At 35.0% G+C, this 21,355-nt stretch overlaps 1 protein-coding gene across 2 annotated transcripts in view; it reads right to left on the bottom strand.

The window, feature by feature from the left end:
- tmem201 (transmembrane protein 201) overlaps window positions 1–21,355 on the bottom strand; it is a 104,108-nt gene that overhangs the window by 57,570 nt on the left and 25,183 nt on the right. Inside the window, exons 4-6 of one of the 2 annotated variants that reach the window (XM_028807898.2) lie at window positions 19,335–19,514; window positions 15,070–15,437; window positions 12,110–12,313 (exon numbers count right to left, since the gene is read on the bottom strand). In XM_028807898.2, the coding sequence (XP_028663731.1) occupies window positions 12,110–12,313; window positions 15,070–15,437; window positions 19,335–19,514 (752 nt within the window). The remainder of the gene's footprint in view (window positions 1–12,109; window positions 12,314–15,069; window positions 15,438–19,334; window positions 19,515–21,355) is intronic. The other variant, XM_051931426.1, reaches the window with a different exon arrangement.

Genomic DNA, 21,355 nt, shown 5'->3' with positions numbered 1-21,355 from the left:
AATATTCCACTGTAAATGTAATTTCACAATTGTATCTTAAGCAACTTGCCTGATTATGCAAGTATTTTATCCTAGCAGTCACTAATTTAAATATCTAAAAAACAATAGCACAATGCAGTATCACAACCAGAATAAAATGTGTCAGGTTTTATATATTTAAATATAAGCATTAAATACACTTCTAAACCAAGATAAAAATCATACATTTAAATAGTTGAATTGTTCCCATGTTACAAAGTATGGATTAACAATTGTGAGATAACATCAAATGTTGTTTAAAAATAATAAAGCTGTTCAGATAACAAAGTTAACATTACTTGATTTGCATTGTGTGCTTTATTTAATGCAAATAAAACTCTTCTGTAACTTTACAGCAATATCATACTGTTAACACTGGGAGTTTAAGAAACAGTTCAGATTGTAAATATTTTTAAAAAATCAAAAGGATTCGCTTTAAATTACAACTTATTTTCATTAAACTAACCATACAGATACTTTTTTTAACTGAGAATTCATAAATACACTAATTGCACCAACCATGAGTATATGCACATTTATGTAAAAAGAGAGGCTTAATTTCAACAGACTTCAGTAAACTAGAGAAACCATCCAGTTATCCAAGTAAAAAGATTCAACACAGCTTGCAAACACACTATTATTAATAAAAAAAACTGAAGTTAAATGCAATGAAAGAGATAAGCTGCCAACATCTCCTGCCACCTAGTGGATAAAAGAAGTTTGAATTTAAAATTTAAGACAGACTTCTCTGTGTTGAAAGTAATAACTCAGATACTAACAATACTGGCTTATGTATTTTTTCTTTGAATAGAGACTTCTGATTTGCCTAACATGGATTTCATCTTTATGCAAAATTACCTATGAAAGCAGACATCTTATTCCTTATTTTACACTCTACCTAAAAAAACATTGTGAAATTTCTCTTTGGCCACATGTGGAGATTTGCTCTTTAGGTTCCAATTAAACTAACATTCATTGTAAACCTTAAACGCTGCTTGTATGATAAATCAGGTTAGGTTTTGGGGCCTGAGGTTTCAATTTTTTTGATCCAAGGTGTCCAAATCAAATCCACTGAACAACCAGTCTCTTGTTTTGGTTTTCCCCCCTACAGCTTTTAGCTCAAGATCGACACCAAGGGGTGATGTGCAAAGTCAAATGCTTTATAGTAACACATGTGGCTCATCATTCATGCTAGTACATGTTTCCATCTGCCTAGCTGATACAAGCCAACTGCAACATTTTAGAATCTCAGCTGCAAAAGAAATTTCATTTTAATATGTTATCATTTCAACAGGGAACAACCGACTAATAATTAGTTGAGGGCAAAAAACAGGCAAATTAAATGGCATTCAAATAAAGACTCTCTTGGAAGGCAGAGGCTTCTAAATGTACCAGTTTGATTTGCCAGCATGCTCTATAATTAACAAGTATAACAAATAAAGATTCCTTCACAGACAGTACAAACATTTTTTTTTTTTTTTTTTTACAAAAAAATTAAGATGGCATGGAAAACAGCAATTAATTGTACAGCTTTCAGTGAGAAGGTTCATAATGATGACAGGCCCACATAGAGCATATTGATATATTTAATTCAACTACTATCCCAAGGGCAGAAAAGCTCTTAAACAGCCTTCTTTCTCTTTCAGTGAATTAAAGTAGTAAAGACAAAAAAAAAAAAAAAACAAGAGTAACATTGGAATATTTTATTTTAAAAAGAACATCATACAGCAAAGTACTGTTAGAATAGAGATACACCATTCTGCAAATTTATCAAAAGATGCATCGTCTTCAGTCTCAGACCAAAGTTAAAACATTAAATGTTATTTACTGTGGGAATGAATGTTTTAAGTGCAGTGGTTCAAATAAGAAATGAGTTTTTCCTCACTAATTTTAAGATGGATTTTTTTAGATGCATAAATTACTGCTTAAACTACTACTAAAATGTGCAATTAAACAGCATGTTTCATTAAAGAAACACACTGTAGTGTAACTTTTCCAGGAGCTAGCACTCAAACTTTTATTTCTGAAGCTGATGCATAAATGTTTAAACATCTACATATATTCATTCCCACAAGTCCATCTCAGATTACTTCAAAACAAAATTCTTGAAAGGCTTGGAAAGAGGGAACCTGCAAGCAATGACAATTTGTTGAATCTGAGCACAAAGGTACTGCAATTAGATACAATACAGTGTACCCAGTTACCATTATAGAATGCAGAATGTCTAATATTGCCCTGCTCTTTCAAGCAGATTTAATATCAAATAGACAGGTTTAAAAGCTTTTCATTAAGAGTCCCCAATCTCTTCCAGAAAACACACCACATATTTCAAGCTTGCAGATGTCCCTGTCCAATACAAAGTAGAAAAAACTGATTTATTGGGGTTTTCTTACTCAAAATCAAAAGCATAAATACAAAAACCGTATACCTCAGAAGACAGCTGTGAATAATCACCTGGACAAGCTAAACAGGAAAAACACTTATTCATTAACATTTAAAATTCTAAATCTAGTATACAGTTTCTTGGAAATCATTTGCATACTCATTTGGTGTCAATAGTGATTTATTGCATCTACACACAAGAAATGCTTACAGGTAAAAACAGCAAGAAGGATACAAACATTATAGAAGGTTGGATGGACAAAACAGGAGACATGGAAAATATTTTTCACATTTTGTGTTTATATATAATTTTTTAATTGTTAAAAATTCTTATGCACTGAGAGTAATCATTTAGAATGATAAAATAGCTTTAAATACCAGTTATGTTCTATTACTATGAAATAACTGCTTTCTCCAGCAGTGCTGGGCATTCACTACAGAGCAAATGTTATACTAATTACTATAGTTAGATTTTCAGAAAGGGTGTACTTCTGGATTGAAATATATCAGATGAAGCTTACTACAATGTCTGATTAAAATCTAATGTCATTTTTATATATAAAAATACTAAATAATGTACCATGACTACTAGAATTTGGTACATGAGAATCCTAAAATAATGCTAGAAAGTGGTATACATTTTACATCTTAGTAGCAGTTTATTCGAGTACACACTAATTTTTTCAACACAGTATAGTAAAAAACTAAGTACCAGATTAGTTAAACTTTAATGAAAATAAATAAAATGCACACGCACATCATTTCAATACACATCATGTATTGGTAGCTGGCAAAATAGTGCACTCTTTGACTTAGTTGACAAATATTTAATGAATACTGGAAAGTATGCAGCATTATGCACAATCTACACAAAAACATTTCTGCAACAAAAACACATGCATAAGTCAATCACTGCCATATATACTTGTATAAAAAAAAATACATCGCATATAATGTGGACGGATACATTAATTTATTGAAATATAAATATTAAAAATTATGGAAAAAGATGATCCACTGTGGCAACCCCTAACGGGAGCAGCCAAAAGAACAAGAATATAAATATTAAAAATCAAAATAAATGTAAAAAGGTTCAGGAAAAATATCTAAATAGTATAAAACAATGCCAGAGTACTACATATGTGTAAATGATAATATAACATTTCACTAGAAAATACTATTTAGTGTTTCTACAATCACTCAAAGCATTTCTGCTCTTATGTATCTGCTCTCATGACACCTGATCATTGGTATTCAAAGTTCTGTTTCATTGTTATTTTAAAGGTCCCTAGAGCCACATATGAAATATGCTTGCACTAGTGGTTCCTTCTCCTTGGGTGGATGTTTTGCCAGCCTGGTAACCAACTGTTAACCTCATTGAAGCCGAGGTGGGGTAAGTCACTAATTGACTAAACTTGTTTCATTATGCTGATAACAAGCTTGTAAATGATACTTAATTTCCCCACCTGCTATCTCTAAACACATTTTAGCTGTGTGGATTGGTTTCTGTTTGTACAAAATTCACTTTTATGCAAACAAGTGTACCAGACTGTGAACAAAGTGTATGCACATACTAATAGTGTTCAAAAAGACTTGCCAACTTCAATTCACGCCAAAATACTTGGGATAAGCAAATATCAAAGATGTTGGCAGTTCACAGTAAACGCAGGGAGAGAGCATGTACCAAGCAGAAAAAAAAAAAAAAAAAAAAAAAAAAATGCACCACTTATGTACTGTATTCAGTATACAAGCAATGCCTGCTTCAGAAAAACAACAGGATCCAGACTGTTAGTGTCCGTTTAGCTCCTGGTGTTAGCTTAGATGTATCAAACATATTTCACATTTGAAGGTTAAAAAACAGCAGCCAGACTTAATTATTTTTCCTTTTTCTGCATAATGTAAAAAACTCCAACCACCCCTTAAGTTGGACAAGCAATTTTAAGGGGTCAACATCAATTTCTGAACAAATATTCCCAACATGCAAAGGCACTGATTCAAGCCATTTCTGGGGCTCCTTCAAAAGCCAATGTTGTTTCAAGATTAAGATTTATTGTATTGCTGTGTCTTCACATACATTAACATATAAAATTATGAAATGAAATAGACATTGATAAAGAGAAAGGTCACCTTGCAAATAATTTAACTTGTGTACAAAAATTTAAAAGAATCATAAAATTCAAAAAGAAGGTGCTGATTAACCTCCGCTGCACAAGTACTAGTGGAGAATATCCATGGAACAAACACTATCAGTAGAATACTATTAATAATAAATCAACAAAAACCATTACCTTCATTATCTTGTTCACATAGTCTATGAAGTAAAATACCAGAGTATAATCATGTTTAAAGTACAACAGTTGCTGTATGCCATGATTTGCACAGCATGACATAAAATGGCAGGAAGATTACTGTTGAACACAAATCAATTGGAAACTCTAAATTGATACAGCATGGGCATGTATGTAAGTGTGCTCTGCAATAAATTGGCACCCCATCCAGACTAGTTTCCTTCCTTGTGAGCAATTCGGTAGTATTAAGACCTGTCCCCACTTGAACAAGAACTGAAGTGGGTTTCTGACCCACTCCATTCTGGCACCAAAACTGTTTGACTGTCAAGGTGACATGAATTAATGAAATATCCACACTACCTTCAGAAAAATCTACTACGCTTTAAGCAGTTAAAAGAAAAAAAAAAGAATTTGCTTTTAAGAGAAACTTAATGCACAGCTGGTAATCTAATTTTACAATCTTATTTAAAATAAAACCATTCCCCAAAGCTATAAATAATAAAGACATCACTACAGCACTGCAGTTTCTACTCTCTAGCCAGAGTGAATGACTAACATAAGATATGCTGGTTATTTGGACTGTAAAAGAATTTGCTTAAAGAAGCATCTCTCCAGCAAGTTGAAAACAAATACATATGAACAGGAACCCCAGTCCCATTCAGGACCATGGAATTAGGAGATTAGTGGAACTGGCCACGGCTGCAATATATACCACTCTTTATGCTTTTAATTTATATGTTGTTCTTAAGTTCTCTTACATGCACGTCTCTACCGCTCGCATATGTGGATTTCACTTTCACCAAACAACAAATCTTAATTCTCACGGATACACCTCTTCACTGGGAAGAAACACTACTTTTCCTTGATGGCAACATGAATTAGACTATGTACACGTCTCCTACTTGAAGATTAAATACGAACAATATATTTATTCTCTTTTCGCTGTTCCGTTATTTCACCAAGTAATAATTTCTATTTGTTTGCGCTAATGCGATCTTTACTATAATTTTTTTGAGACTTTTGAATTTTGGTACTTTTATTATCTCTACCCTGCTCTGCATGTGTATCGCGCCAACGGTTTTGAATTCTTTACGACGTTCTACTTTGTCATCTACTCTTTATCGTTTATTTCCAGCCCCAGGCATGATTAAATCTCTTGGCACAAAGTCATGTCTTGCGGGATGTGAAAGTATCTCTCTTAAAAAGTCATGTCTCGTCCCAGGATTTTTTTATTATAATAGAGAGATTTTTAATGATAGGAACATTCACCACACACTGTCTCTCATTACTAGATTTGTTTAATCTATTATATTGTTTGAAAGCTTGTGAACCTCCAAAAAGAATTCTTGAAATGTTACATCTTTGCAATAAAATCCCAATTTAATTAAACCTAGTCCTGACTTTTCTAATGGAAAGGATTTATATGCACTAGATTCTATGCATTATTAAGAAAAAATGTTAAAAGGATTTTCAGCCTCTCTGTTAAAGTGATAAGCAATACAGGCTCAACAGCATTGGAAATATTGGGTGGATATCTCGGAAAACTGATTTGCTTTCAGAAAACACAACTATTGTTTAAGTTTGTAATGTACAATCTGAATGACATAGTTTTGTGTTGTTCCCTGGATAGAGGAATGTAAAATGATCTATAAGGCCATAACAAACAAACAAACAAACAAAATGCCAAACTTGCCAGAAATAAAATAACCTTATTGTCCTATGCAGTGCAGAGATGGGAGCGTCACAGTTTGGGGTTCAATTTCTCCCAACACATGCTGACAATTTGCTAACAGAAAGGAAACTCTTGTAGAATCAAACCCAAAATATTTCTAGAGGATATCAGATACCCTTATCAATGAGCTATAGTGAAGTGAAGAGGGGGAGAGGAGGGAAAAAAAAAAAAAAGTCCCCCTTCTAGACAATGCAATTTAATTAATTTTTGTATAGCGTGCTAAACTGACTGTAACAATTAGAAGTGTTGCAGTTTTTCTTTGTGAGATTGAATACACAATTAGTAAATTGCCTGAATGTCATAGCACTGTTTCAACAGTTACAGGTGATATACAAATTTCATAATTTGTTTAAAAAAAAAAAAAAAAAAAAAATAGGGATTTTTTTTCCCTTAACACAGACATCTAACTGATTGATTGCTGAGCATGTGTCACAGCTTTTCACCTTTTTTGGTCATACAAATTGCCAAGAGTGGTTTAGGGCACAGAGACAAACATTATTTAAAACCTGTTACACTTTGTGGGTGCAAATTAAAATTTTTAATGAGGATCCCTCAAGACTCTGAATTGGATTAAACAAGCTTGAGTATACAGGTATGTATATATGCCTGCATTTCAGGCTTGGACCGAGAACACACCAGAAAAACTTATGTCAACATAAAAACAAAGTGTGTTGCATTTTCTTTCTAAGGCAGTATTTTCATAGTCTTTTGCACAGATACAGAAAAAGCTTAATTGTATGTGCTATTAAAATTAATCAAAGTTGTAATTAAATGAAAAGACATTCTTTATAAATGACTTGGTATTTAAAAGTACTTTTCTTAATCTAAGAACTAACCACAGGACTGAACAAGCTGAACTTTTATTTAAACGACTGATTCAGACAAATGTTAAAAGAAAAGCAAAGTGCTTCAGGCTTTCTCCACTTGTGGAAAGAAAACAACAGAACTTCATTCGCTTAATACAGTATCTTTCCCACAAAAAAACTGATAAATTTGTAAAGCAACCTTGCGTAACACATCTGCTGCTATAACACACAACCTGTGCAAATCAACTATGGCAATGAGTACACACAGGGCAAAATATCACTATCCACCAAATCTGTTTTATTTTGTTGGGCGATGACGTTATATTTATTATATACAAAAGGCATTATTTGTAATTGATTCTCAAGCCTTTACACTCATGCAACAAAATTTTTATATCTCTAGGTTGGCATAGTTGAAACAGTCCAAAGATGTATTATTACAAAGTAATTGAAAATGGCATAAGGCTACATGCGGAAGCAAGGGGTCCAAGAATACTGCAAAAATATAGTAAAAATAAAAACCAGAGACAAGTCCCAGAAAAACAACTGGTGGCTAAGCTGGTAATACAATGACAACAACTGGGGAACTATGTGAAGCCAAAATTAAATTTAATGTCTGCTGCGCATAAAGTACGGTGACACAGTTGCAGAATGGTTAGCACGATCTGTACATGTTTGTGCACAGGTTTGAATGGGATGTTTCTGGATCCTAATTTCTGGGAATTTAACATAAATAAATGAAAAATGCGGGCAAGAGGGGGGTGTAATCAGTACAGGTGTTATTTAGAATGATCACTTCTACAATTTATTGATTGACATTCATTTTGCTCAAGTAACTGAAACTAAATACTCCTTAAAATCAAAAATAAAAATTCAAAAGATCATCAGTGTTATATGCATTTGTGGATACCAAAATTATTTTGGATATTTTCATTTACATAAAATGTGTTATCTACAACACACTTTCAAATTAAGTTTGTCAGAAAAGTCACTTTGTCAGTTTTTTTGACATATGATGTTATGAGATTTATGTTTGTATTAGTATGTATATGAGACATTAGGTGGATAATTTAAATTTACCAAAGTGTAAATTTAAAAGGACAAGTCAAGGTAATTCCAACATCACAACCTCCTCATGCATTACATTTTCCCAGCTATCCCTTTTCTTTTTTTAACCACACATTTACCCTAACATTGAAGCTACCTTTATAAAATCAAAACTTGTCACGTGAAGGTTAATTTATTAAATTTTTATAAAGCTGCCTTTCTCCTGTTGTTTTCAAGATTCATCACTAAGTGATCAGACTTTGTTACCACACAAAAATTAGCCACTTAACTAGATTAACCTTATCTGTAGTAATTACTCCTAGCTAGGGATGACACACCATTCGCATCTCTACCATGTCATATGTGCTTTCACAATGTTCATCACAGGTTTGGTATTTATACAAATAACATTATTTTGTCTTTAAAAAAACCCAACAAACAACACAAGTTTAGTGTTTGCATGCTTGTTTTCTGAAATAAAATATGCAGTTTTTGGAGCCACTCTTACTATGTATCTCTGTAATTACAGTATTCGTTAATACATTACAGATTACATAATTGGAGGTTTGCCTCATACTTCAAATCATTTTGAGCCGAATCACATGCATATCACACGAATGTGAATGTTTTGCAACACTAAATAAATTTAATTTTGGAATGAATATATGGAGCTGCTTACTCCATCACTGTTTTAGAATATGCACAGGTAAGGATAAACAGAGTATAAAATGGATGAATGGTTGGACAGACAACTGTAGCCATGTTCAGTACATTTAGAAGAAAAATGAGAAATGTTTGCTTTTTCATTTGTGCTATATATATAGTGCTAGTTAGGAAAAACAAGAAAAAAGCACAAAAGATGAATACTTTTAACATCATCATTCAAATGCATGATACTAAATGATTGCAAGTCACAGCTAATTGACAGCTATCTCATCTCACGGGCAAATGACAGTTTTCACCATGCCAGCTCCATATGCTGTGACTCATTCATCTCGTTCTCAGTTTAATAAATGCAGTGGTTTCAACTACGTTCAGTTACAATTGTTTTACAATTACAGTTTAACCTCGGTTTACGACCATAATTCGTTCCAAAACTCTGGTCGTAAACTGATTTGGTCGTGAACCGAAGCAATTTCCCCCATAGGATTGTATGTAAATACAATTAATCCATTCCAGACCATATGAACTGTATGTAAATATACATTTTTTTTTAAGTTTTTAAGCACAAATATAGTTAATTAACCCATAGAATGCACAGTGTCATAGTAAACTAGATATAAAAACATTGAATAATACTGAGAAAACCTTGAACAACAGAGAAAACTAACACTGCAATAGTTCGTGCAATAGCGCTACCAACTGCTGGCTAAAAACACTTTTTTTTTTTTTTTTTTTTTTAAATGAGTTTTAAGCACAGGAAAAAAAATGAACATTTGAAAAAATCCGTAATTTAATAAACCACCAAGAAAAGTAACATTGCAACAATGTACGCTACGAACCAATCGCTGTAAACAGAAGTGAAAACAAAATCCAAGTGCATTCTTTAACTGCCTTCCTACCTTATGCATCCAGCTCTCTCTCTCACGCTGCCTGTGAGTGCGTCTCTCTCTCGTGCTGCCTGTGTGTGTGTGCGTCTCTTTCTCTCGCGCTGTGTGTGTGTGCGTCTCTCTCGCGTGCCTGTGTGTGTGTGCGCGTCGCACTCTCTCGCTCTTGCTCGCTGCACAGTAAATGCACAGGGAGAGACTGAACATGTACAAACCGAAAGGGAAACTGGCTTGTTCATATACCGAGTGTGTGGTCGTGAACCGATGCAAAAATTTGGCGAACTTTATGGTCATAAACCGATTTGTATGTGTACCGAGACGTTCGTGAACCGAGGTTCCACTGTATAAAAAAAAAACAGCAACTAGTTTCAACACAAAAATGAATGTGATCAAGCAGTACAAAGGAAGAAAGAAAACGATCGCATGTGACTTTAAGTTATCCCATTGTAACCTGTGTTTGCTGCAAGTGCTGTAAGGCAGTGCTCTGGCTTTCAATCAGTTTAACCTCCGAAGCTTCTGAATTGTGACTCACAATTTGCTGCTTCGTACGAAACCGGGTAATGAAACCACACTCAACTCTTTTATCTGTTAATGTTTGTTATTAAAAGGCTTAAATGTTAAAACAGAAAACATGAGTGTTCAAACTCTGCCAGTGTAATTCCTACTCTCACAGTTAAACACAATGAACACTGAGGGAGGCAAACACTGATGATGTAACATAACATAAAGGAAGAATTTGTGAAGCTGTTAAAGGTTCAGCATCCATGCAAGCAACAAAAATAACGAAACAATAAAAAATAATTTATAGTAAAAAAAAAAAAAAAGATAGAAAAGCTACACAATATGCTAAAAATGATAATAAAAAAGGATATAAAACAATATAACTTAAGGGACTTACTATACAGTACTATACAGAAGGTCAAGTTTGACTACATATACCTGTCCGTCTTGTGTCCAAATCTACTTACAACCGGTCCATCTGGACCAAACCTGGTTGTAAGTCAGTGACTACCTGAAATTTATTTCTGAAGCATCTCCATAATCGGATTAAAAAAAATATTATAATAAGAGCAGCTGGATTTTCCCGCTTTATTAAGTTAAACCATTCAGGATTTTTAAATAGGCATGATTTTTACCAGTTTTTTTATATTTACCAGTAATCCAGTCTTCTCCCTCAGTCAAACTATTTACAGTAGATGGAACATGTATGAGCAACTGTAGGTGCACGAGTGAGTGTGCCCTGTGATGGAGTGATGCTTCACTCAGAGTTGGTTCCTTCTCTGTGACCAGTGACAGTGGGTTAAGTTCCACCCACCCACTATTCTCTTTGGAACAAGCAGAATGAAGGGATATTATCCATATTTGGCCCAAAAATGGAACAATTGTTTCTTCTTCCAAAATTAACAGAGGCACAATGTACAAAATCCTTAGTATTCCTGGCCAAAGACTACCTTTGTTGTATATGAAAATTTACACTGCAAACATTCCAACTAACAGTATAAGGAAAGGCAAAAAGAAAAAAAGTTTTGTTATTTAAAAATAAATGAAAAAAAGAAAAAAAAAGTGTTTTATATATATATATATATATATATAAACGATTATAAAAAGTTTTTACTTGGATTTGTTTCAATAAAGGATTATGACAGTTTTTTCTTTTTTTTTTAATAATACCTTTTGTCAGTGTGTTCCTAACCTCCTCCTCCTCCGATGTCAACATTTTCTGTATTAATTATGAATTCCAATCAAATTTGGAACATGCACTGTAAGAATTAGTGTCCTAGAGTGGTTTTAGAAGCCAACCTTTCAAGGAATGTTATTAATGAGAGCTATAATATATTCCATTTGCATTTGGCAAAAGGTAAGAAATCCTGGAAAGGATGTCAGTCTATCATTGGGCAATCACATTCACACACAGACTAAAAAATAACACAGTGTTTCCAATTAACCTAATCTGTACATATTTGGTGTGTGCTCCTCTCAAGTTAAAATCATTTACAATACCTGTTTGCACAGTAAGTGATTAATGAAAATAATGATATTTCATTTGCAATATTTACTGAATAGCATTCAAATAAAGGGAATGGTCTCAACAAGTCTGAAGGAAAAAAAAACAAAAAACAAACAAACAAAAAAAAAAAAAACTACTGTTGGAGTCAACAAATACAAAAAAAGAGGGAAATACTGAGAAAGGGCGAGAAAGAAAGGAAAAAAAATTGCACTTCCAGAGGGTATCTCACTCATACCAGAGTTCAGTTTTGCTCTTTATTTGCTCAGTTTTCAGATTCTGACCTTCGCGCTCGATATCTTCGATGGCTGGATGGTTTTCTTGTAGCCACAGCTGCCATAAAGCCAACTAGGCAACACAGGGATGTAGTGCTGAATTTCACGGTGTCCATCCAGCTAGGAACATCTGCATTTAGGTAGCTTTCCATGACATGAAAGCCCAGTATCAGGAGCCACAATACACAGGCTACTGCATCCACCCTGCGAAGCCTGCAAGATAACAAGTACAAGATAAATGGATATAATCAATGCTGTATTTCAAAACTTGCATGCCTAGTATTAAATTTGTTTCACCAATATTTTTCTGTCAAAGAGATTAACTTTTTTGTTTCTTTAAACAGATTTATTTTTCACAATTTCATTATCACAGTTTCAGTGAATAATGGTAATATTAAGGATATTAAACAAAGTCAGATATTAAGGATGACATTACACTTGGATAATTTATTGCTCCCAGGATGTGCAACAAATATAAATCCACCACTTACAATGGATCCAGCAAAATATCATAGGATCCTTTGTGAACTACTGTGATTTGAAAATATATTGCCCAAATGTATTTAACTGAACCTGTCTGACCCGAGTACACTTATCAGGCAAGCTATTAATGCACTGTATGTCACATCAACACAAATCAATGTACAAAAATACAAATTTATTGAATAAACATCAGGCAATGTTAAACAGAGTGTAGTACAAAATTCATGTAAATTTACAATTCAATAATATACACGGCCCAATGAGCCTAGTTCAGTTACTGGAAAAAATCACCACTCAGCGTCCATTTATCCTCCCAAAACAGTCTTGCTGCATTATCACCATGCCACTGAATGAACCTTGCCCAATCCATCTCCAAGACAGCCATAGTTACCCTTTGATATTCACTTCCTCCCATACATGAGAATGAGAACCAGAATGTGGAATGTAGTGGGTTCTTGCCAGTGTCATTTGTCTATGACATTGCTTAGACTGGAATCTCCAAATAATAATCTGATGGTATACCTTTTCCAGTCATCTCACCCCCCTGTATGGCCTTGACGTTAAAAATTTGCTAACCTTCATTTAATTAGTGTGTAGCTGCTGTCACATTTAAGAAATAAATAAGTTGTGAATAGCATACAAAAGTTACCATCAATATTATACTCTCAATTACTAGTGAAATTTTCACCTCTTTATGGTGGGTGCACTTTCAAAAATGCAGTGTGTTTCTACATATTTATTTTATTTATTTATAAAAACTGAAATACAAATAAATTACATTACAATTTGCAGTCAGTTTTTGAATAATTGAACACACTTTCCAATATGGTAAGGAGCCTCAAATGTTCTCTCTGATACAGGCATGCATGGAGCTGAAGACTACAAGCTTTGGTTAAGAGGCAGGAACCAAAAAACACATGGAACATCAGTCAGATGAAGGGCATACTCCCTAAAGACATTCATCCCAAAACACACACGCCAATCTAACAGTATATTCCAGTGAGCAAACATAGGAAGGTAATGGAGTAAGTGTTTAAAGAATGATGTGCATGGTTTCAAAATGCTGGTGGTCCTTAATCTCCAGACATTTATAAATACTCCAAATGTTTTCATTTAAACAACTTTTCTTTTTTTTCTAAATTGAGCACTAGTACTTAGTTTTTGAGGAAATTAGCCTTTTCTTACCATCATGGATGGCATTTGTCATAAAATTAGCTGTGTTGCCCAGTTTCACCCAGGAAATTTCATAAGATGATGAGTGTATCACGAGTATTGCGTAACCAAGATTTTTTCTGTATACAATATTAGCAGATTTGTTTACAACTAATATTATTGACAGCAGTATGACACAGTGGTTACGGCTTTGGGCCTAGGACTTAAAACCCTGGGGACGTGGGTTCAAATCTTGCTACTCACACTAAGACCAGGAGCAGGTCACGTCACCTGCCTGTACTAAATTTGGAAAAACAAAACATGTTTGTTTACATCAATTACTCAAGTACAGTATTACTTTTCATGTTTTTAGTCAGTTGTATTTGGTCCCTGCTTCAAGCACTGCAACACATTTTCTATTGCTTCCCCCATTTCAAATTTAAGCACCAAGACATAAGAAAGGTGTTTGGGTATTGAGTGATTTAACCATTCCACTTGAAGAGCCCTTAGGTAAGGGAGAGTCCCCTTCGGGGTTACTACCACTATGTTGGGGGGCTGGAGGTAGACAGAATGGATAACCATGATGAGAGCCAGCATGCATTTAAGAAATCCAGGTAATCAAAAGCAAAAAATTGAGAAATACTGACTATTTCTATTTTGAGATTTTGTGGATTTTTTCTATTTTAGGGTGTACCCACTGCCCAAGAAACTATCTTGCCAAATTTCACCTTTTCTACTACATGGGGAATAGAATTTTTGTTAATGAGCAACTTTGCATACATATATATATATATATATATATATGATATATATAAAAATATGTAAAACCAAGTTTCAAAGCACAAAGATTCACCCATACCTGTTTAGCGGTGCTAGACTACCGTTTGCAACTAAACATAACAAAATTGCCAACCAAAAGACCCAACATTACACGCCTTATTGGCCACAGAAAGTCAAAGACGACCCAACATAGAAGAAAACTCGCCAGACCCGAGCACTGTTTACATTGTACCCATTAGGAAAATACACATTTATTGACAACTCTGAAAAAATAATCTGCTTTTAAAAGGGTTTTTCTTTTACTGTGCAAGTTCCCCCTCACATAAGAAATCTGACAAATGAGACCACTCACTCAGTCCATCTAGCCCATTAGTTTAGCTAATAGTTAAGCTGTCCCTCACATCCTGTTCTTACTTAGATGGGTAAAGACAATTTAGTAGGTAATAAAACTGTTTTAAAAATATGGCTTTTCTACAACTCCAAATTAGTAAACAAATCAGAAAATAAGAAAAACATATCAAACAAAAATGAAAGCTTAAAAAGAGGGCACTCACCTAATGCGGCCAGCCAGAAAAATAGCAAACAGGCAAGTGAACAATCCAAGGAAAACCACAGCCATCTGATGGTTTTTTCCATAGCTCCATAAGACTCTCATATTTTCCACTGCCTCCTCAGGGAGGATACCAATTAGCTCCGGCCACAGGGCAAGTGTCTCACTGCTGCCATTTCTAACGGACCAATCAGGCGTAGTATTGTTGTTAACTGCAGTTGCACTAGAGCCTGCATGAAGTGTGTGGACATCAGGAAAAGGATCCCCAGAGCCATAGATTGCCAATGCCAACAGAAACGCACAGCTCAAGAAAGCACAGAATCGGAAGAATATCACTCGAGCAGGAGTGGAAAAGGCAGCGGAATGGACATTCTGAGTGAGAGAAGGGAGGAAAAAACATTAAAGAGAGTAATTACCCAGTTACACTGTAGCATCAACCCAACGTACTCAATATCTCAGACTTGAATTCACTGACACAATGTCAATACACATCTTTTTAATAATTTTAAAAAAGAAAAATGTTTAGGTATTATAGTAATAGAGGACTTCTATTACCCAAGTATTTTCTAGGCATTCTAACACTTTATAGATAACAGAGCACAGGAACAGGAGTTTATAGACATAATCAGTGACTGTTTAACATATTATCAGAGAATGAAGAGTGGGGAAGCCTGTCTAGATTTAGTATTTTCTAAATATGTGATGTAATTGAACCATTAGAATCTAGTAATAAAAGAATACATTTAACAGTGTTTTGACAGAGCACATACTCAGAAATTAAAAGCTTTAAAATTTCTTCTATTAAAGTTACTCAGATGTGACAAAGTCCTTCCATTCTAGCACTAACCTTGGGGTTAATGAGAGCATGGTGGCAATGATTAAAAAGTAGCTAAATGACATTTAGGGAAATATTGTGAAAAAGGTGAAGGATGAGCCAGAGATTCTTTCAGTATTTTAATGGTAAAAGAATATTCAAGGATTATGTAAAACATTTCATAACAGTAAGGAAGAATTAAAATATTCAGACAGTGAAATGCTAAATGCTCTGACCCTTCTTTTTTGTTTAACATGTACATGTGAAGAAGTCAATTGCTTCCATTAGCACCAACAGGGAAGTACTAGGTGATTTGGAAATTGTAGCGAGATAAGTGCTACATTGATTAAACAGGCCAAAAAAAAAATCAAACAAATTGCCAGGAATAGATATTACACATCATAGAGTACTGAAGAAAATTAGTAAGTGCATATAAATCATTGACACATATTTTTCAACAATCACTGCCCACTCAGGGACATTCCTATCAACTGGAAGCTGGCAAACATTATCCCATTTTCTAAAAAGCAATTATGGAACAGATTGAGCATCACATGTCCAGGACAGTTATACAGTTAAACAGCATAGGTTTAAAAAGGGGAGAACAAGTTTTACAAACATGCTGGAAATCTATGATGAAAGAAGCAAAGACAATTTTGTGGTAGATGAAATTTTGTGCAAGTACATTTATGGTATTATGCATAGAAATTAAAATGTTACACCCAAATACAGTAATCCCTCGCTGTATCGCGCTTCGCCTTTTGCGGCTTCACTCTATCGCGGATTTTATATGTAAGCATATTTAAATATATATCGTGGATTTTTTACTGGTTCGCGGATTTCTGCGGACAATGTGTCTTTTAATTTCTTGTACATGCTTCCTCAGTTGGTTTGCCCAGTTGATTTCATACAAGGGACGCTATTGGCAGATGGCTGAGAAGCTACCCAACTTACTTTTCTCTCTCTCTCTCTTGCGCGGACTTTCTCTGATCCTGACGTAGGGGGATTGAGCAGGGGGGCTGTTCGCACACCTAGACGATACGGATGCTCGTCTAAAAATGCTGAAAGATTATCTTCATGTTGCTACCTTCGGTGCAGCTGCTTCGTGAAGCGACATGCTGCACGGTGCTTCGCATACTTAAAAGCATGAAGGGCACGTATTAATTTTCGATTGTTTGTTTTTCTCTGTCTCTCTCTATCTATCTCTCTCTCTCTGCTCCTGACGGAGAGGGTGTGAGCTGCCGCTTTCAACAGCTTTGTGCTGCGCATACTTAAAAGCCAAACAGCCCTATTGATTTGTTTGCTTTTCTCTATCTCTCTGACATTATCTGCTCCTGATGCGCACTCCTTTGAAGAGGAAGATATGTTTGCATTCTTTTAATTGTGAGACGGAACTGTCATCTCTGTCTTGTCATGGAGCACAGTTTAAACTTTTGAAAAAGAGACAAATGTTTGTTTGCAGTGTTTGAATAACGTTCCTGTCTCTCTACAACCTCCTGTGTTTCTGCGCAAATCTGTGACCCAAGCATGACAATATAAAAATAACCATATAAACATATGGTTTCTAATCCGCGGATTTTCTTATTTCGTGGGTGGCTCTGGAATGCAACCCCCGCGATGGAGGAGGAATTACTGTACACAATTCAGTCTGAAACTTAAAAATACAACTTATGAGAAGGACCAAGGATATCCAGACAGTGTCTAAGAAGGCTAATAGGATATTAGGTTATATAGCATGATGTATAGAATCAGGTTATGGACAAATTATGCTTAACCTATAAGTTAACAGGGTAATTTTTGTCATAAACCGTACTAATGAGGCCTCATCTAAAGTACTGTGTGCAGTTTTGGTCTCCATATTACTAAAACAGACAGCAACCCTAAAAAAAGCCCAGAGAAAAGCACATAGCCAATTCTGAACAATGAGGAAAGATGGAAGGAGTTGAACCATTTCAGTTTAGGCATGAAATGATTAAGAGGTGACATGATTAAAAAGTCTTAAAATTATTAAATGAATTAGTGTGGTGGATTTCTGTCATTAAATATTCCTCAAAAAGAATACAAGAACACAGATGGAAACAAAAGGGTAGATTTGCGACAAACATTTAAAAAGGACTCCCCAGCACCAACCAAACACTGAAAGAATCACAGACACAAAGAATAAATTACCAAGTAGTGCTGTTGATAGTGCCATTATAGGGACTTTCAAACTTCAATTCAATGTTGTTTTAGAATAAATACATGAAAGAATTACTGGGCTTTGTTGGGTTGAATGGACTTTTCTTGTCAAAAGTGTAATAATGTTTTACAATAAAATGAACCTGTTTAATTACATTCAGTTATACCTTAAATAATGATGCAATAACTTACTCCATCTGATAACATTCTTCCAGCGTAATATGAGAGGCAGGTTAGATGAACTGCCGATCCTAAATTGGCCCTAGTAGATGCTTGGTGTGTGAGTGTGTGTGCGTCCTGTGATGGACTGGCACCCTGTCCAGGGTTTGTTCCCTGACTTGCACCCTATGTTAGCTGGGACAGTCTCCAGAAAGCCCCCATGACCATGTTCAGGAAAAAGCAAGTTAGACAGTGACTGCCTGTTACTACACTTAAAAACAAATTTGAAAGTACACAAAGCTCTGAAATTCAGAAAGGAGCAATATAAATTTCAGGGAAGTTTAGATTTCATCAAAACATGTACCTGTTGTCACACACATGCGCATGGTGAGCAGTTTACAGGCTCAAATAGTGGTATCTGTCAACCAGACTAAGGGTTGGTGTGCTCACCTGAACCCCTCTATTCCCCTGCAGCCCAGCCGAGGACAAGGATTCATAGGGACATCACCATTGACCCACCCCCTGCTGACATCACTTCCGGCCAACCCTGATGACATTATTTCCACTACCCAGAATTCCTTTTCCTGCCACACCAGTTCCAGCTTTCCTGACTCTACCTCTTCCTCCTACCCACCATATTTATAGATCAGTCTCAGTTTGTTAGCCAGTTTAATTGTGAACTCTCCTTTGTAAATAATGTTTTGGTTTTTTATTTTTTGCTCCAATGATTTTCAGTATATGGGATGGCCATCCCTAAATCTTTTTCAGTTTGCTGCCTGATACTTTATCACACTGTAAAATCTCCTGGTTTATGTAACTCTGTGCTGCACCCTTTAAACCAAAATTAAGAATTACTTTAGTGATACATCATAATTTAAAAGGGCGCTCAAAGTCTAAAGATGAATGCAAGAAATAAACCTGTAAATGTGAAAAGAGCACTTACATGTTTTTGACATAAAAACCTCTGGAACAGACTACCCAGACATGTATTGTGCACAATCTGAAGAGGGTGACGACAACTAATACAAAAAACATCACAATCACACATGAACCCTATAACCCTGGTATCAAACTTAACCTCAAACTGGGTGTTTTCTGAATCCTGCCTGTGGCCTCACCTGCATGTATGCCTTCTCTGATTCTCTACTGCGTTTTAATTGGTAATTGAAGAGTACAGCTCGGAGTTGACGATTCTGGTGCTTTATGTAATACTCCACAGCTGTCTGGCAAGGACGGCAAAGTTTGTAAGTCTGCTCAAGATGATGCTTGTATACTTCAATTTCTTCATCATACTTGTCCTGAAAATAAAACAAAGCATTGTCAAACAAATAGCAACTTTATTCTCCAGTCCAGCATCAGAAGACAAGTGATTAATGGATTTATTGCTATTTACTAGTCCATAATAGGTACTGAATTTGGCCGATAGAAGTAAGAAAGGAGAAAAAAAAAAACCCAAACACATACATTATGAATTTGAGACAGGTAGCATCTAGAAGCCAACAAAAACAAAGATTTTAGACATAGCAAAGGAAGGGATGCTTATAAGCAGCTTAGCCAACAAATCAATGGCTTTTTTCTCTGGGTCAGACTATTAGATCGTCACAGAAAAACTATCCATGCTTCAAAATCTGCACATCATTTCTTGAATACTTCAGTAGATCTCTAATCACCCAAAACTTCAAAACGCATCAAAAGCTGAGCACCAGGTAAAGCAAACGTAGTTCAGTGGTAGCAGTATTTCTTTCAAACCAACTTCAATACGAGAAATCAGTGTCTTTTTAAAATTAAATTTCCCTGTTCACAATCTATAGTCTCAAAAAATCAGAAATAGTGTGTTTAATTTCAGAGACATTAAAAAAGCATAGTAAATTGTATTGCTCCTTATTGTGTGTAGGAGGGCATTGCTTCTACAAATGGTGCATTTTTTTAAGCACACATACTTAAGAGATGTCTTAAATATTTACTTTTTCTCAGTCAGCAGTCAATTATTGCTCAAGTTAACCACAAGAGGGAGCAAACAGACAACAAAACTCATCTGTCACTCTCAGGATTTGCTTTCCAGAATGCCATTGGCATAAAATACAGAAAGTGCACACTAAATGTGAATAGCCATTAGCAACACTAATAATATCTTGGCTGTATTGTTTAATTTAATGGAATATGCTAACAAAAAGGAATCATTTTCTATCCAAAACACAAAATTTTTTCATCAATTTCAAACTGATAAATGGTAGTGTACATCTTTGGAGATATGAGAAGAAAACTTCAGATTAGTAGGCAAGGATATAGCCAAAAACAATGAAGAATAATAAAACAAACAGTATTAATTCATGACCACTTGGTTAGATTTTTAAATCAAGCCACACACACACACACATCTGGAGAGATGATTTCTATAGAATGGGGTAGCCCATCTTTAAAACAAAAACTACTGAAATGAAGATTTGTTCTTTTGCCTGAGAGTGTTATGGCTTAGCTAGAGTTTAATTTCTGGAACAAGGATATTTTCTTGTAATGTGATATTTTTATTGCTCTTTAAATTTTATTTGTGTTTGAGTAATTACCCCAAAAATTCCCAGTGTTTAAAAAAAAAAAAAAACTTGCAGCAATTCACTTTTAGTCACCAACAAAATACTCTCCCTGAGATGTAAGACACTTAACCCAGCACTTCTCTCATTTCTGTTATTTCAAAAAGGCACAGGAAGCACCTGATCTGATGAATATGAGTGGTGTGAAGCAACAACAATATTGTTTCTGGTCAAAAACTCTTTCAATGCTTTGTTATGGGGCAAAATGCAGTTTTCAATACATCACTTCTCTGGATGTTTTTCTTGATGCTTACTTGTAGACGCCTCAGTAATCAACGTAATGTCACAGAGAAAACGGTCTGTTCCAAGGAGAAGAAACTTTTTATGAACAAGTCTGTCAACGTCATAAAACAATGTCTTTTTGAAAACCTTCCAAGGTTTTTTGGAGAAGGAAAAAAAAAATCACCACAGTGGCCTGCACAATTATAGAATAAATGCCTCAAATGCACACTTGATTAACCAGACTTGTAGAAACATGATACCTAGCAGCATATTTAACAACTACACACTGCTTCTGGGGCAGCACAGTGGCAGTGCTGCTGCCTCGCAGT

The sequence above is a fragment of the Erpetoichthys calabaricus genome, chromosome 8, assembly GCF_900747795.2.
Source record: "Erpetoichthys calabaricus chromosome 8, fErpCal1.3, whole genome shotgun sequence".
Classification (NCBI taxonomy): Eukaryota; Metazoa; Chordata; class Cladistia; order Polypteriformes; family Polypteridae; genus Erpetoichthys; species Erpetoichthys calabaricus.
Note: the sequence above shows the minus strand (reverse complement) of the source record. Positions and strands in the feature narration are given on the sequence as shown.